Below are 18,465 nucleotides of genomic sequence, written 5' to 3' on the forward strand. Positions count from 1 at the left end.
AACAATGTGATGTACAGAGATGCCTAGAGATTTAGTTCTATAGTAGACTGAAGACTTTGATCAACAATGTGATGTACAGAGATGCCTAGAGATTTAGTTCTATAGTAGACTGAAGACTTTGATCAACAATGTGATGTACAGAGATGCCTAGAGATTTAGTTCTATAGTAGACTGAAGACTTTGATCAACAATGTGATGTACAGAGATGCCTAGAGATTTAGTTCTATAGTAGACTGAAGACTTTGATCAACAATGTGATGTACAGAGATGCCTAGAGATTTAGTTCTATAGTAGACTGAAGACTTTGATCAACAATGTGATGTACAGAGATGGGACATAGCAGAGGATAAAAGCTTTTTAGACCAGTTAATCACTCCACTATTACTTACAGATGAATACTTTATCAGTTGTTACTAAGTCTTACTAAATGATTAATATATGAGACTAAAATGTGGTACTACAATAATGACTGCCTGGTCATGTGGCATGGACCTCAAACTGTCCTCACTATTGTCATGAATTCAAGCACTGCCCATTGCCATCTCCTGGCATCTTGCATCAGGTTTGGTCTAGGACATAATAATCTTCATTTCTAAAGGAACATCCCAAATGTATAAAACAAAGCAATTTAATAGATAACAACAAATAAAAATTTGTTAAACAAAAAGAAATTAAAATAAAATGGTCATAGAACAATGTGTAGATGACTCACTCCTCTAGCAGTCTTTGGCTGATCCAGGATGTTACAGAGTGTTGAGACTCCACTGATTTAAGGGAATGCCAACTTTTACAACAGAATACACAATAATATAAAAATACTGATCAAATGAGCAACAAAACAAAAACAAACAAAAAAGAATTTGCTTGGAGCCATATTTCTAGCCTTTTCCTGCTATAAGAAGAGAGATAGAAAGCAGAAGTCAAGAAGAACATGAAACTTGTTCAAGAAACATACCTCAAGGTTATTAATTTTATAATCAATGTTTTAACCCCGCCCCCCCCCCCCCCAAAAAAAAAAAAAGTTTAGTTTTATTTTAAATTCCTAAATGGAAACAGTTTACACAATTATAATTTCAGAATTACAAGAAAAGAAAAACTAGGACACATCTTGTTAGTTTATAATCTAATGTTTTTTTAACATAACATATAAAAGATAATGAAAAGAAGTTTGAGATCTAAAACAGTTTCAGATGGACACCAATAAAAAAACAACCTGAGAACCACTTTCTAAAGAAATGAAGCTCACAAGGAATGTGGGTTACAATGACAACAGCCTAGCTGGCACATCTGGCAATGACTCCTTAGCTTAACTTGCCAGGTAAAAGCATGGCTGATGGTATGCAGGGCAATACAATGTGAAGATCTTTGCCACACATACTTTAGGATCTGGCACTGATATAATGGCAGCATTTTTTTTCTTTCATCTTTCTGGTGGCTTTTTTTCTACCTACCCCCACCCCCATCAACACACACACTATGATCTCCTCTCCACTAACATTTGTTTAAACAAAAAAGGAGATAAAGAGAAGGTGATAATTTCATAAAGGGCAACTAATTCAGTGATAAAGGGCAACTAATTCATAGATAAAGGGCAACTAATTCAGTGATAAAGGACAACTAATTCAGTGATAAAGGGCAACTAATTCAGTGATAAAGGGCAGCTAATTCAGTGATAAAGGGCAGCTAATTCAGTGATAAAGGACAACTAATTCAGTGATAAAGGGCAACTAATTCAGTGATAAAGGGCAGCTAATTTAGTGATAGTCTAACTAGCAGTATTAAACCTCTCCATCAATGAAAAAAAAAAGAGAATTGTTTTGGACATTTAAAATTAATTCTGTTGTATTCCCTTAATTAAGGAAAGACAACTTTGTTCCAATGAATTGTAAACTCTCTATAGGATGATCAGAAAAAAATTAATTACAAAATTAATGGCATTAGGCAGATTCTTTTACACAACAGCAAAGTTAAGTTTTTAAAAAATACTTTAAAAAAAGCTTATATTGAGTGAAATTGCGTAAATTACTTAGAATCAATCATGTCATTTCTTTTTAAAAGATCTAGATCTTTTTCAAAAGCTTTTTTTAAAAAAAAAAAGTTGCTAAAGTTTGAACTCCATGATGATTGCTTACATGATGAAATGCTTGAGATGTCAGCCACTGAGCTTTACAAGTACTTATAAAATAGTAAGTTTTATAGTATGAAAAAAGTCTATTTAGCAAAAAAAATTAATTCTCTATACAAGGCTTATCTTCCCGTAGCATAGAACATTTCGATATAAAACAAAATTAATTAATTATGACTAGCCAAATAACTAATTGGTTATTTTTTAAATTGATTGGTGTGTTGTTAGAGACAATGAAGTATTGTGGCAAAGTTTCAACTTGATCTGAGACTGGGAAGTGGCAGAAATAACATGTACAAGATTCCACCCAGACAGACAGACAGACAGACAGAGTGAGCTTATAGAGGCTTTGTACCAGACAGACAGAGTGAGCTGATAGAGGCTTTGTACCAGACAGACAGAGTGAGCTGATAGAGGCTTTGTACCAGACAGACAGAGTGAGCTGATAGAGGCTTTGTACCAGACAGAGTGAGCTGATAGAGGCTTTGTACCAGACAGACAGAGTGAGCTGATAGAGGCTTTGTACCAGACAGACAGAGGGAGCTGATAGAGGCTTTGTACCAGACAGACAGAGGGAGCTGATAGAAGCTTGGTAAAAAAAAGCTATTTCATAATATAAAATAGACATAAAAGTATACATTCAGCAGACACTCAGACTACAATGCAAGTGGAAGATCATAAAAAGATGAATTGTTTGTTTTGTTTGTAAAATGTTTGACATGTTTCAGATGTTCCTTCAGAGTTGAATATAATTTACTTCCTAGTCCAAAGCTCCTGCAGGGATGACAGGGGGGGGGGGGCAGCAGGCAGGGTATGAACTCACGACCAAGTGTTTATAAACATGTTCCAGGTGATGTCAATGTTGCAGATAACTTTTAACAATATTTTTGTTCAATTTATTTACACTCTACTCCTGCATTTGCTGGCTGCAATGGAAATCAAAGAATGTGATAAAAAGTACTTCTGGAGTTCTAGTATACCAAGGCTGCCAGGTATACCAAGGCTACCAAGTATACCAAGTACAGCAAGGATACAACAATCAAAGTTGCAGAACTATACCATTTTTATTACAATATTTAATTTTTTTTTTTATTTGCTTGTTTTGCATAATAGATGGACAATAATTTAAAAAAATCACTCTCAAATAAAGGCAAATTACTTGTACAATTATCTGTCCTATATATTGCAAGGTCTGAAAGGGGAATTTTACTTTTACTTATTGTAAGAGACGTTGGCTGAGTGGTAAAATCTGGGAGTCTTAGGTGAAGGCTGGGCTATTGAATTTGGAATTTTTAGGATACACCAGAGTCCACCCAACTCTAATAGGTACCTGTGATTAGTGTGGGAAAGTAAAGGCAGTTGGTATTTGTGCTGACCACATGAAACCCATTAACAGTTGACCACAGAAATAGATGACCTTTACATCATCTGCCCTATAGATTGCAAGGTCCAAAAGGGGTACTTTGATTAATTTTTTTTTAACTCAATTTATTTATTGTTTAGAAAATATATCTAGTTAATTTGGAAATATTTCAGCTAAGAGAAACAGAAAAAAGGTTAATGGTTTGATAGTAAAAAATGAATATTCTATTATGTTGATATCTATACTCTATAGTTTGTATATCTTTTATGCCCTAATAAATATTACACGTTTTTTACTCAGTCTACTTACTTGTTTGTCTTTTCCAGTTTAATGGCATCTCTCAGGTCAGTATTCTTGGACTTCAAAGTCTGCACTTGACTATCTTCATCAGAGTGAATGGAGGACCTCAGTTTACCTTGACTCCGTGCTCTGACCTCTGCTTTACTTGCCTGCTCTTGGAGCCAATTCATGTGGTCCTGGTCCATGGAGATCGCCAAAGGGGGAACCATACCCTTGCCCTCATGTTGTTGGTGTCCATCTCGACTTTGTAGAGTGATGTCCATCAGCATAGATTCAGAAAGATGTGCAGTTTCTGGAGCATCCTGGAGATCTTGATTTGAAGCATTAGGTCTGGGCGACAAATCAGACTTTTTATTCCTGACACTTGAAGGCTTAGATCCAGTGTTCTCCATGGAAGCTCTCGACTGACTGCTGCTCCTACGAGGTGGGTTGTACCACTTGGAGTTCTTTAATTTAGACTCGTGGTTGACTTTAAGTGTCCTCGGAGTGAACGCTCTATCTGGCTCAGTGAAGAGGTGAGGCCTTTTGTCCAGCAAGTCACCCTGGTAAGTCACTTTGGCAGGGTCATGAATGGACACTCTTGAGGTCAGGCTGGTCACAGAATGACCAGACCTTGCTGATCTTAAGGATTGGGTGGACCTGGCTGAAACAGGGCGAAAACTTCTGCTTCCCATCTGAGTATCTCCACCTTGTTTGAGCAACATACTGCTCTCTAGATTATGTGACTCATTCAAGGAAGTGGAGCCATAAGTAGCTTTGTTGCTGGTTCCAGGCTGACCAGTAAGTGTGGCTTTCATGATGGAGTGTACAAGTCTACTATCCTCATCTTCTGGCTCATCCTGGAACCAAACAAAAACATAACAAATCATCTTCTGAAGAAACTATAACACCATAATATTTGTAAGACAGTAATTGTTTTTTTGTTTAATAAATTTGACATGTTTAAAAACAATGATTATTAGGTCATAGGTCAAAACTGTAGGGCAGGGTTCAAACTAGGGACCATTGTGTCCAAAGTGCGAACCACAAAACCAGTCAGCCATCCAAAGTCCTGTTCAAGACCAGCAAATCTGTAAGGCAGGTAATGAACCAATATTATTAAAGAGAACAACAAGTGGCCAGACTATCAATTATTCCCCTTTACTTTGTCCTTAGAGCTAGCTGATGTAGTCAAATCTCCAATGAACCTTTAAATGAGATGTATATCATAACCCTTCATTGATAAATACAGGAGTGAAAGTGGACAATTAGTCTAAAATAAATTTGTCAATGATTGTTCTGTTGTCACAGATTAATAATACATTACTGTAGACGTTACTAATTAATAATGATAATAACGAGACTGTCTTTATCAAGGTAGACATATATAACTAACTTTTCATTTCCGTCCGATTCTTTGCTTTCGCATAAAAGATAAACAACAAACAATGACGTAATATCTTCTAATATTAGCACATCCTTCCTTTTGAAGCTATTATCACATCCTTCCTTTTAAAGTTCTTAATACTTATATTTACAAGGAATTTTGACAACTCGACCACTTCTGGTTGTCTTGACAGGCACAGCAACACTTCTGGTTATCTTGACTGGCACAGCAAGTTCTCTAGATGTTGGTTTATAATTGTCTGTTTCTTTTATTCTAACAGTTTGCTGTTCATTGTCTTCGTCGGTGTCATAGTACCCAGAGATGTCTTCTTCATAGCTCTTGTTTAAAAACCGTTGATTTCGTCTGTCTGTTTTCCCTTCATTTGTCTTTATGATGTAAGATCTGGGTGATGGATGTTTCTTAATGACGACTGCTTTCTGCCATGTTTGTCCTAGACAAACTCTCTCCTTCTCCCCGACAGAGTAGTCTTTGGGTAACCTTGCTTTTGAATCGTATTTCACTTTGCTTTTCCTCTGTCGTTCGTTGAGTAATGTCTCTGCATTTTCAGCTACCGATGGTTTCAATAGTTTGGGATCAGTTGGAATGATGTCCCTGAGTCTTCTACTCATCAGCAGTTGTGATGGCAAATAAAGCAGTCCGCTTATCGGAGTATTTCTATACTCGAGCATAGCGAGATATGGATCTTTCCCACTTTTGTATGCTTTGTTAAATATCTGCTTTACGATACCAACATACACCTCACTTTGTCCATTTGATTGAGGGTACCTGGGACTTGATGTTGTTATCTCCCAGTCAGAAGCAAACTCTCTATATTGATAGCTTTTGAATGGCATATTGTTGCTCACTATTTCTTCTGGTATGCCATGTCTAGCTAAAATACCTTTCATTGCCCTGATAACACATTCTGCTGTTTTGTTCTCCAGTCGTTTTATTTCAGGGTATTTAGAGAAATAGTCCACAACAAGCAAATAGTCATTGTTTCGCCATTCAAACAAATCTGTCGCAATCTTTTTCCATGGTCTGTCTGGTACAGCATGAGGTAGCAATTTTTCCTTCACATTATTTCTTTTGAACGTTGCACATGTTGCGCATTTCATTATTGTCAAAAAAATATCTTTGGACAATCCTGGCCAAAACACACTCTGTTTTGCCTTGGATCTGGTTTTCTCAAGACCAAAATGACCTATGTGCAACTTGTCGAGAATTTCATTTCTCATACTTGAAGGAATTATAATTCTGTTCTCATAAAACAATATTCCATTCTGTCTTTAAATGACCAATACACTTTCACTGTTTCATGAACTTGAGTTTTTATCTTTGGCCAACCTTCTCTGACATAATTCATTACAAGTTTTAATTTAGCATCGGATTCAGTTTTCCTTCTAATTTCAATAATCTTCTGATCACTTCCCGGAAACTGTGCTGTTGCGCTATGAATTCTCATAACCATGTCATCATCTGAATTGTATTGTTCTTGACCATTGATGTACGCACGCGATAACGTATCAGCTATTTGCATTTTTGAACCTGGAGTGTAAATTACTGTTAATTGATATCTCAACAGTCTTAACATCATCAACTGAAGTCTTGGTGAAATCTTATGTAAAGGCTTAGTCAATAGTTTGCAAAGGTTTGTGATCTGATTGTACAGTAACAGTTCTTCCAAAAATATAATGGTGAAAATGTTCAGCTGCAAACACTATAGCTAACATTTCCTTTTCTATTTGTGCATATCTGCACACTGTTTCTGTCAATGATCTTGACGTATACGCAACTGGTTTGTCTTCTTGCATTAAACATGCTCCCAACCAAATCTGACACCATGTTCTGTTGTCACAGATTAATAATACATTACTGTAGACGTTACTAATTAATAATGATAATAACGAGACTGTCTTTATCAAGGTAGACATATATAACTAACTTTTTATTTCCGTCCGATTCTTTGCTTTCGCATAAAACATAAACAACAAACAATGACGTAATATCTTCTAATATTAGCACAGATTGAAATTGTAAATGATATTTATTAATATATTAATTTATATGTTAATAATATTTTTTATCAAAGTTGTTTATTAATAAGCGCAATCCCTAGTCCACTGACTGATGACTAACTTATTCACTCATTACTAATTTCCCCATTGGAGACACACACCCAAAGACACTACGTTGAAGAACTAAGCACTTTTCACATTCAAAGCCACAAGCAATCAGTATAATAAATGAAAGACTCATGGAATCCCCACATTGATGAAACTATCAAAAAATCAAACAAAGCATTAGGGTTTATTAAAGAAATTTCTATAAATCAAATAAGAACATAAAACTAAAATGTTATTTAACCTTGGTTAGGCCAATAATAGAATATGCATCCTCCGTTTGGGACCCCTCAACTCAAGAAAACATTAAGAAACTGGAACAGACACAAAATAGAGCACATATATGCACATTTGACTAGAGTAAAACCTTTAGTAAAATCACTAAATTTAGAAAGCCTTAAGGATAGAAGACTTAAAAAGTAAAGTTTCAATTATACATAAAACACTAAACCTTAATCTTCAAATACAAAAACAAAATTTAATAAAATACTCAGAAAGACACAAAGATAAAGGCACATTCCTTGTTCAATATGCTAGGACAAATCTATACAAATGCTCTTTCTTCCCTAGCGGTATTAGAGCATGGCCTGAGCTAGCCAGGAAAACCAGTGATTTGGCAGAATTTAGGTCATTGGTTAATATGCATGACTAAATGCATGACGCGTAGGACGTAATCATCTTCTTTTTTGAAGTAACGTTTGTATCATATAAGATAAGATAAGATTTCCAAAGTCAATGTTTTCTTCCCTTACTCTTCCCAATATATTTTAACAAGCATGAAATACAAAATGTTTAATAGCACCAAATGATACTTCCTTTAACAAAATACTGAATTGCACACTTAGGCATATAAACTCTTCGTTAAGAAGATCTTATGAAAACAAACTGATATTTCCTCTTTTATTTTCAATACCAGTTTAGCTATGTGAACAAGTATGTTTCAGAGTACATGTTATTAAAGTGTCTAAAGAAATGTTAGAACACCAAGATCTAGACTATATCTAGACTTAGAAGTGAGCACCTGAAGAATAGTCAGAGAGTGTCTACAGCATTTTATGTGGGTGAGAGGGGACTAGCATTTAGAGAAGCCCCCCCCCCTTTACCTGAGGGTTAGATTCAATCTTTTATTGTATCAACCAGGGCCAAGTCAGCTTATCTAAATAGTGTGATTAGCTGGCACATTAAAAACAACACATGAAATAAATCTTGACAGTAAACAAAACAAAATAAATAATAAAGCAGTTACTAACATTGAAGAGGTCATGGTAACTTTGGAGATCACTGTGAGAGCGAGAGAAAGACTTGTGCAGAGTGGGAGTGTTCATACGTGACTCTCTGTTCCTTCTGTCTCGCACTGACATGGAGAGGAAGCAATTACAATAATATAATAGAAGTTTTCTTACAATAATAGTAGTTTTCTTAAAATAATAGCAGTTTTCTTACAATAATAGAAGTTTTCTTACAATAATAGCAGTTTTCTTATAATAATAGCAGTTTTCTTATAACAATAGCAGTTTTCTTATAATAATAGCAGTTTTCTTACAATAATAGCAGTTTTCTTACAATAATAGCAGTTTTCTTACAATAATAGCAGTCTTCTTACAATAATAGCAGTCTTCTTACAATAATAACAGTTTTCTTAGAATTTTTTTTTTCAATTCCTACTTACTTCATAGTAAAAGAAATCAAGGTGCAAGGTCAAATTTTGAACATAATAGTAGCAGCTCAATTTGTTTAGGGACATTCTAAATCTCAACCTCCATTTTTTTCTATTAAACAACCTAAGAATATAAAATCTGGGCATGTTTAATTGTCTATCCAATGTAGGGTGAATGCTAGCAACCCAGCAGATACGCTTCTTTTTCTTGCTTTATTCTTTGTACATAATACCAAAATGTATACACACTATGTTACCTGAATTAATCCAGTCCTAATAACCAGCTGGTTGAATTAAACAGATTCAATCATATAAAAGAATTGCTTTCTATCTGAATAAGCTTCTGAACTGATTAACTGGTGGTTCAATTAACTAGATTTGACTGTATTTGAATGTATCACAAACATTCACATATTTAAAATTATGATTATTTTGTTTATAACTAGGAACCAACCATTCAGACTTTTAGATCATGGGTCATTATTACAAATAAAGAAAGAATTTAAAAAAAATTATTAAAAATTATTTTTTTAAAATGATAATGAATAGATCTTGTATTATCTAGAGATACAAGCAACTTATTGCGATCAAATTCACACAGTTCATCAACATGAAAGAATACTTCTTAAACTTTTGGCAATATTATTGTTAAACATGCTTTCAACTGGATATATCAAGCATCTATGAATTTCAATAAAAAATTCTGCTGTTAAATTATTGCAACTAAAAACTTACTTTTCTGACTAGTTGTTAAACTCTTTGGAGGCTTGGTATCAATAACAGCTGCAAAACAGACACAGTTGTAGAAAATAGAATTCAATAATATAAGTACTTACAATAAAAGTAGTAATTCAGAACTTTTTACATAGAGTTTATATTAAACCTCAGACACTACTTACCACTTTTTGTTCACATTGTAAAAGTTGCTAGAGTGTTCCTTCAAATTAAATAGTTAAACCACTATCTGCTGTAAACATATTAGAGTCACAAAAGCCATTGCTCAACCCTCTGAAAGGCTCTAATGGCAGGAGTTTTGAACTACTATCCGGAACCACCTACAATAAAAAGCTTAATGATAATCTAGTGATTACCAATCATCATCTCATCAACTGTCCCTTGACCTTTTCCTGTCAGCAACTGATCTTATGAGGATATCAAGAAAGAGGCCACTCCATTCTTTTATGTTGTCTAACCAGATTTTTTTGTATCACCTTTCTTCATGCTCCATCCACTGTACCTTGAAGGATGACTTTCAACAATGACTAATGAATTACAATATGACCAAACCAGCTCAGCTTTTTTTCTCTTCACAGAATTGAGGAGTTCCTCTTTTTTGCCAAACCAGTGTTGACTTGTAACAGTACAAACTCAATTGTTTTCTATTCTGGTATCTGATACCCAGCATTTTTCTGTAGTATTCACTCTGAAAGGCTTGAATTTTTTTTTCAGCCTCAGCATTCAATGTTGAACTTTCATAACCATATCAGAGTACAGAGAACACTAGCAAAGAATACAGTTCTAGTTTTACTTGGAAGCTGATGTTACTCTTTCAGATTTTCCACATTTTGCTCATGACAGCAAATACCAAGCTTAAACAGGTTTTTATCCTGATCCTCTATTTCTTGTTATGTTGGAACTTAGGTATTTAAATGAATCAACTTCTTCTATGCCATTAAACTGTATGCAACATCTCATACTATCTGCACCACAAACTAGTATTTTTCTTTTTTCAGCACTAATTTCCATGCCAACTGCTCTAGCTGAAGCTTCTATTTTTGAAGTATGATCTACATTTTCTTCAAAAATGTTTCTTATTTAAGGTAAAAAATTATTTGTCCCATCCTGTTGAATTTTGTGTGTGTTTATCTTATATTCCAGCAGGACACTTTAAACTAAAATGGTCTCTAGTTCTCCAAAGAGTTTTAATTTGATAGGAAACTTCATATCAATTGTGCTGAATAACACAACATATAGTTTGAAGGATGTGAAAAGAATTTATTAAAGCAATTCCACAAGAACATGTGTTGCAAGTCTTCAATTCAGAGATTAATAAAAGAATTATACACATTAAAAACCTCTCATCATTCTCTTATATTTTAATTCCAGACATTATAATATGAACAATGGACACTGCATTTTATTTAGTTCTTAATAAATGTACTCTTTAGTAAAATCAATTAAATTTAACTTACACCTTGCTTTTGCAATCTTGTTATAATGGTTGGTCATATGGTCAAGGACCAAGTACTGAGTGGACAACTTGCAAGCAGTAGGGGCCAGGGCTAAGAAAAGATATATGTAATAAAGTTAATGAGTATTTCAAAAATAATATTATATACATAAGCAAAAGGACCTGTTTGTGGCATGGCTGGTAAGTTAGAGGGAGGAGTCCTTTATAATTATCTAGTAGTTGTACTCATTGTTTATCTTGCCAACCCCAGAAGCTCTTGCTCCCCTTTTTCTAGAAATGAGAAGAGGATTTAAAAAACACACAATGAAGTCACAATTTTGTGAGTCAGTGTGAGACTTAAACAGAAAAGTCAGCAATTTAAATGGAGGAAGCTTACAATACATATGCTGCCCGGTCATGCGGTATGCGAGCTGAACCGTCATTCAGTTGTCTCTATGGTCCCAGGTTCATACCCTACCCGCTGCCATCCCTGTTATCTTGTAGAATGTTTGGATTAGGAAGTGGATTACCTTCTACTCTGAAGGAACATCCAAAACATGTTTTAAACATTTTCTACAAAAATTTTAAATATTTTTTAATTGTAATGTTATTTAAACTATTAACATATTTTTATCTTATTCATTACAAGTTTTAGTTTTTAAATAATAAAAAATATTTCAATGTCAAAAAGCAGGATCTAAAATTAATTCTAAAATGTTATAGGCCTAATCAAATACGTACGGCTACTCTTCAGTCCCAGATTTCCTCTTAAACTTTCTGCCATCTGAAATATTTTACAACAAACATTGAAAGTTACTAGATCTATAAATCTCTAGACATAGAAAATAGTTTTATCATTCATGTGACTATTTTATTTTAATACTATTGAAATCTATGTACACTTTGTCTATTATTTTATTGGCAGTAGATTAGGCAATGATGTTATACATTGTGCTAATCTTAAATCTAGATCTAGCAACACAACATGAATATGACTAGATTCAGAACTATTTAAATGTATTATGTACTATAATATAACTAATTATGATTGTCTAGATTCTAGTATGTGAAAGAGAGAGAGAGAGAGAGAGAGAAGGAAAGAGAGAGCAGGCTATGAAATTTCATTGTAACAGATACTTTTAATTATACATTGGCTAAAAAGTATTTTAAGTTGATGGTTAAAATGTGGCCATTTAATTAAAATTGAAAGAAAAATTAAATAAATAAATGGGTGTTATTGGTCATAATAAACAATATAAAGCCTTGGAACAAATCAACAGGAGTAGCCGGTGTGTACATCTAGTCTAATATAGATCGAGATCTAATCTGGATCTAGTATTCTTAGATTATAGAATGACTATTAATACTTAATAATACTTTGGCTCCAGAATTGAAGACATTGCCATTGTCATTACTTAGATTCTGGTCTAGCTCACTTCATGATCTTATCTTATCTTATACTTATATGATACAGACGTTACTTCAAAAAAAAGAAGATGATAACGTCCTACATTTAGTCATGCATATTAACCAATGACTTAAACTCCGCCAAGTTACTGGTTTTCCTGGCTGGCTCAGGCAACCCATTCCATGCTCTAATAGTAGTAATAGCGCTAGGGAAGAAGGAGCTTTTGTACAAATTTGTCTTACCATATGCCGATGATATAGCATATATTATACATACTGAGGACATACTCATAGTCATATGGTCATGGAACGAGGAATGTCACAATGTGCCTTAGTTAGACTTATATAGTTATAGCTCTAAGTGGTAAGTTTTATTTTAATTAAAGTAAAAGTTTAATAATTAATTTAGTCTATTTAATTAATATAAAATTAAAGCCTGGTTTTGTAAAGACGAAAGTTAATTAAAAGTTAGGTTATTTTATTATTATTTGTGTTCCTTTAAATTATTTAATTAATTTATTAAAAGTTTGGTAAAGGTGTGTACTTTTTTTTTTTAGTAGACTTTCCGTTTACTTTTTTGCTTGATTTTACTTATAGATCTAAATTAGATCCAGATCTACACGTAGACCTAGTAAATCTAGATCTTGTTATTGTCATATTTCATGTTTCGTCCAAACTCGTCGGCCACCATTTTGGTTACTATAAACGAAGTATGTCGCCCCCTACTTCCTATTTTGCACTGAACTAAATTTTATATAGATCTATCAGTTGATAGGGAGTGTCCATTTCAGACGTTCAGAACTACAACCCAGTATCACTCACCAGCATCACACGTAAAATACTAGAACACATAATACGTAGCAACATCATAAACCAATTAGACAAACATAATGTGCTCAACATGGCTTTAGGAAATATTGTGAAACTCAACGAATAGGATTAATTGATTTTTCAAAGGGATAAGAGCAAATAGATGCAATTTTATTAGACATTTATATGGCATTCGACAAGGAACAGTCTTGGACCCACTACTGTTTCTAATTTACATAAATGATCTACCAAATAGCATTAGTTAGGAAAAAAGGTCAGATTATTTGCAGATGATTGCATATAATATATAGAACAATAAAACAACACTAGATACAGAAATTTTACAAAAAGAATTAGAATAATTACAGAAATGGGAATCAAAATGGAGTATGTCTTTCCACCCAGAAAAATGCAAGTTATTAAGAGTAGGCTAACAAAAACATAACACCTAAACAAATAAAACTACTTACTTCATTAATGGTAAACTGGTCACACAGACTAAAACTAAAAAATATCTAGGTGTAATAATAAATGACCAGTTATCAAAGAATCCCCATATGTAAATTAAGTTATGTAAAAATCATGCAAAACATTAGTGTTCATTAAATAATTTTTTTACAAATCAAACAAGAAGATAAAAGTAAAATGCTACAAACTTTAGTTAAGCCAATACTAGAATATGCATCCTCTATTTGGAATCCCTCAAATTAAAAAAAAAAAACATAATGAAACTAGAATAAATACAAAAAAGAGCAGTGAGATTTATAACAAACGAATATTCCAATTTGATTAGAGTAAATTTAAACCATTGGTAAAATCACTAAACTTAGAGACACTTCAGGGCAGAAGAATAAAAAATAAAATAGATATAGAACATAATAAAAACTAATTTACAAATTTACAAATAAAAAAAAGCCTAATGAAATACTCAGAAAGACACAAAGATAGAGGCACATTTCTTATTCCATACGTTAGAACAAAGTCGTACAAGGGCTCCATCTTCCCTAGCGCCATTAGAGAATGGAATGGGTTGCCTGAATCAGCCAGGAAAACAAACGACTTAGCAGTGTTTAAGTCATTGATTAACATGGGTGACTAGATGCACACGTAATTATCTTTATTTTTAAAGTAACGTCTGCAATGTAGGCTATAAATTTTAGAGGATGATAAGAAGTATGCTAATAGGTCAACATTTAATATAAATTAGTACATACTTTAAAAGCAATCAGAAATAGATATTTGATAAATTATTTGGTCAGCCACACCGTATATATAATTTTAGATTTATTTGTAAAGAAAATAAGCTTATATAGTCTAATGTATGTGCCTAAAACACGCCAATGTGATTAATGCAGAATTAAGACTTTGGGCATTTGAAATTAAGCAGAAAAATTATAAACTATTCATATTAAATTTAAGTAGATTCAGAAAAACTACCATTGATTTCTCTTTTTTTTCTTTCGTAAAATACACAGCAACGAAACGATAGTAAAAGTGAACGAAATAATTTAACCAATCGGTGATCAGTATCAAAATGCGTGGAAAGTGTAGCGTCAGTTTAATGGTATAGAAGAATGCAAAGATGGGTATTGGATGCCCTATTACACGATGTTGAAAGTTGTATATTACCTCCTCCTCTCAGTCTAATAGAAAGTATTTGAATCTTTTGCATCTCAAAAAATATCAATATGTTTAGGGCAGATATTATAGCTCTCATTATGGAGCTCCGAATGTAACGATAGGAATAGTAATGCACCAAAAACACTAACAATATATAGGCACTACCAATATTTCACTGAAATCTTTGGCCCTCGAATGCAGTTTTTCTTTGAGCCTCAAATGTATGAGCCACGTTTTTTTTTGTTTTTTTTTGGTGTCTCTTCTGACACGAAGAGAGAGAGAGAGAGAGGGAGAGAGAGGGAGAGAGAGAGAGGGAGGGAGAAAAAGAGAGAGAAAGAAAGATTAACGATAGAAGACGAAGACAGTAAAAGGGTGTAAAAAAAAAAGGGCAGACATAGATGCTGATAACACATAAAGATTGTATGAGAGAGAAACAGACACAAGGGAGTTCACAAATGGAAAGACGTTAACATCCTTGTAGAGAGTAGAGCAAGTCGTCTTAATTCAGTTGTATTTCAAAACTATCATACATATTTATGAATGGCACTGTTATCGATTAACAAGACTAGTGTGTATGGGGTTAGTGGGTGTTAGTTATAAAGGCAATAGCACACTGAATAACACAGGAGCGCTTCAACACAGTGACTCCCAAACATAGGTCACAAAACTAGATGCTCGATATTGGCTACATACATAGCATAGCCATAGAACATCCTTCTGTTTGTTCTAATCATTACTTATGGGCTAACAGTAATTCCTCACAAATTTCAATGTAAAGATTCGTGAACGTGAAATACATTTGATTGTTTTTCCTTTTTTTTTTTTGTCCACTAAGAAATCGTTGTATAATGATCAGCAGCAGTAACTCTCTGACTGGAACAAGAATCTTTTTTCAGGGCACCTCCATAGTTGTCTCTGAAATAGTTGTCTCTGAAATAGTTGTCTCTGAAATAGTTGTCTCTGAAATAGTTGTCACTGAAATAGTTGTCTCTGAAATAGTTGTCTCTGAAATAGTTGTCTCTGAAATAGTTGTCTCTGAAATAGTTGTCTCTGAAATAGTTGTCTCCAAGATCACAAAAGGCCACGTTTCTCAGCCTGCATCGGGAACATGACTCAAAATGTTCTTTTGAAGAAATTTCAAGACGTCTGAGCCAACGAAATTCTGCCCGTCTTTCTCACAACAAAACGATCGACGATCTCTATGGTCTTCAACCATCGTTTGTTGACGTTTTTGGTGTAAAAGCTCGCAAAAAGAAGTCTTGAAGTCTTTATTTAAAATGAAGGCTATTTAACGACGTTCATGCCAGTTACAGTCATACATATGTCAGTATTTACTCACGTCTCTTTATATTTCATTTATTTTCATTTCATTTCGTAAAAGAACTCAACAAAGCCATAGAGAACATGGCTGCTGGCAAAGCACCTGGATGCGATTGCATCCCCCCACCCCCAGATCTTCTAAAACAATGCAAGGAGGCCAACTATTTACCCATGCAGCCGTCTCTTTATATTTCATTTAACCTACACTTTTTGTTTTAGATACAATGATTTACTGTTCATGCCAGGATAATGCATTTCTGCAGGTCAGCATGATAAAAAAAAAAAAAAAGCTTGGCGCGCGCGCTGCGGCGCGAACGTAAAATTCTTTTCGTATTGGTTGTTGGAGCCACAAGCGCGAGAGAAGCACTGCGATAAGGCATATTGTTGTTGTTTTATTCACACTCACTTAGTCTTCAAACCTAAATTTGCATGTTCTTATTAGAATGTTCACTTTCATAGGTTTTTACAAAGCTTCTATCATCTCTCTCTGTCTGGTACAATCTTTATGCACGCTATTTCTCCCACACCCAATTTCTCCCACACCCAATTTCTCCCACACCCAATTCTCTCACACCCAATTTCTCCCACACCCAATTTCTCGGATCAAGTTGAAACAATTATTTGTTGTACCTAACACGAATGGATAAAAAAAAAGTTAGTTAATTATTGCTAATTAATTATTTTTGTTCATCAACGCAAAAGGGAAATAAATGTTACTTGAAAGATGTGACAATGACTGTATTGTCATTTTCCTTATTACGTTTTGTACGTTTTTTTCTCCCAATTCACATTCTTACATCAAGTTTATTTTATTTGCATAATTATCCAAAGTCAATAATAATACACTTAGTGATTATTAATTAACTGTTTTATATAGAAAAAGGAGCTTAGTTTTGCAGTATTGAAATGTATGGCAGTGGTTTAGCGATTGTTCCCCATAGATACTGGTAAGCTTTGTTTAAAAAAAATTATATAACTTGACTTGAAGTTGTCGTGAGATTGTGATACTAAACTGTCAATACTTACTGCAGACTTAATTTGTCACTAAAAACTAGGTCGATTTGGTCAGTTATTATCTGCTGCTTGTAATACCAGTCTGTAGGAGAGGTTGTGGCAAGTCAACTAGCAATGCGTTTTGAGTGTGGACAATCATGGCGGGTCTAGACCAGGGGTCGGCAACCTTTTGAGTCGGAAGAGCCAAAAATTACAATTTACAAACTTTTTTACATTTTAAAGAGCCACAACGGTTTTTTTTTTTCTTTCCAACCATACGTAGTACTCACATTACTATTTTTTTAATGAAAAAAAAAAAGAATCTTCATTAGACAAAATATTTATTTATTCATATATAGTGTGTTTTCACAGCAAAAGTAGATAATATATATATATATATGGCATTATTAGATAATTGCTTTGTTTATGTTGGTAGCAAATAAAGCAGTTAAACATTTATTAGCAACACTAACTTGTACTTCAATAACAAGCAATTAAGCAAACAAATTCAATGGGAGCGATGGCTTTGGTTTTAGAAATTTTGTATACATTTGGCTCATAACTTGTTGTTTTTAGTTTCAAACACGACTCTTAATTTTCATTTGTTTGTTGACTTCTTACTTTTAATAATATCATGCAAGAGAAAGCTTGCTTGGACGAATATGTAGATCAGAATAAAGCACTCGAAATGCCAACATCTTCACCTCAATGTTGCAGACTGGAAGATTATTCCTTGCGCCGAATCAACTCGAGGCATTTTTTTAAAGATGTCCACTTGTTGCGTTACGTACATGCATTTCTGGACTTTCAACTCTTCCAACTTGCTTTTCAACTCTTTAAATTTTCAACTCCACAAAGTTTTACTTTCACTCAATGGCATTTCTAGAAATCAATTATCAATTTCAAATGGATCAATGTGGATTTCGTTACTATATATGTTGATTTACTAGTAATGCTAAAATGATTGTGTTAGTTTGTAATTCTTTATAACTGTCATATAAAACTGTCAACATCTTTGAATTATTTTTTTTTCTAACTGTGCTGAAGTAATTCGTGTCAACAGTTGCACTGATCTTATCGCGATATTTCTTTAGACATTTAATAAAAAAGTAACTTACCGCCTTTCTGCAATAATATTTTTTTTTAAAAGAAGCCAAATCTTCTACCCAAACATCGGCTGGGTTTCCATTTCTTTGTGGTTTAACATTCAG

General features: G+C 33.7%; 1 protein-coding gene across 2 annotated transcripts; it reads right to left on the minus strand.

The window, feature by feature from the left end:
- Positions 1–349: 349 nt before the first annotated feature.
- On the minus strand, positions 350–13,207 carry LOC106062692 (spermatogenesis-associated protein 7 homolog). 2 transcript variants are annotated; one of them, XM_056024878.1, is made up of 7 exons: positions 11,846–11,888; positions 11,127–11,216; positions 9,834–9,989; positions 9,670–9,717; positions 8,528–8,631; positions 3,798–4,627; positions 350–784 (listed from the first exon to the last, which is right to left on the minus strand). In XM_056024878.1, coding segments are annotated over exons 4-7 (1,011 nt in total). In that variant the 5' UTR covers positions 9,671–9,717; positions 9,834–9,989; positions 11,127–11,216; positions 11,846–11,888; the 3' UTR covers positions 350–708. The 2 variants fall into 2 exon arrangements, with proteins under 2 accessions (XP_055880853.1, XP_055880852.1); XM_056024877.1 differs by lacking the exon at positions 9,834–9,989 and adding an exon at positions 13,057–13,207 and having other exon boundaries at positions 351–784; positions 11,846–11,887.
- Positions 13,208–18,465: the final 5,258 nt, after the last annotated feature.

Source organism: Biomphalaria glabrata, chromosome 3 (genome assembly GCF_947242115.1).
Source record: "Biomphalaria glabrata chromosome 3, xgBioGlab47.1, whole genome shotgun sequence".
Lineage (NCBI taxonomy): Eukaryota > Metazoa > Mollusca > Gastropoda > Planorbidae > Biomphalaria > Biomphalaria glabrata.

What these genes read in the sequence shown, in the direction of transcription:
- LOC106062692 (XM_056024877.1), bottom strand. An exon ending in TCTGGGACTGAAGAGTAGCC is followed by an intron (nt 11,217 to 11,845) that starts GTACGTATTTGA and finishes ATCTTTTCTTAG; the next exon opens with CCCTGGCCCCTACTGCTTGC. An exon ending in CAAGATTGCAAAAGCAAGGT is followed by an intron (nt 9,718 to 11,126) that starts GTAAGTTAAATT and finishes TCTGTTTTGCAG; the next exon opens with CTGTTATTGATACCAAGCCT.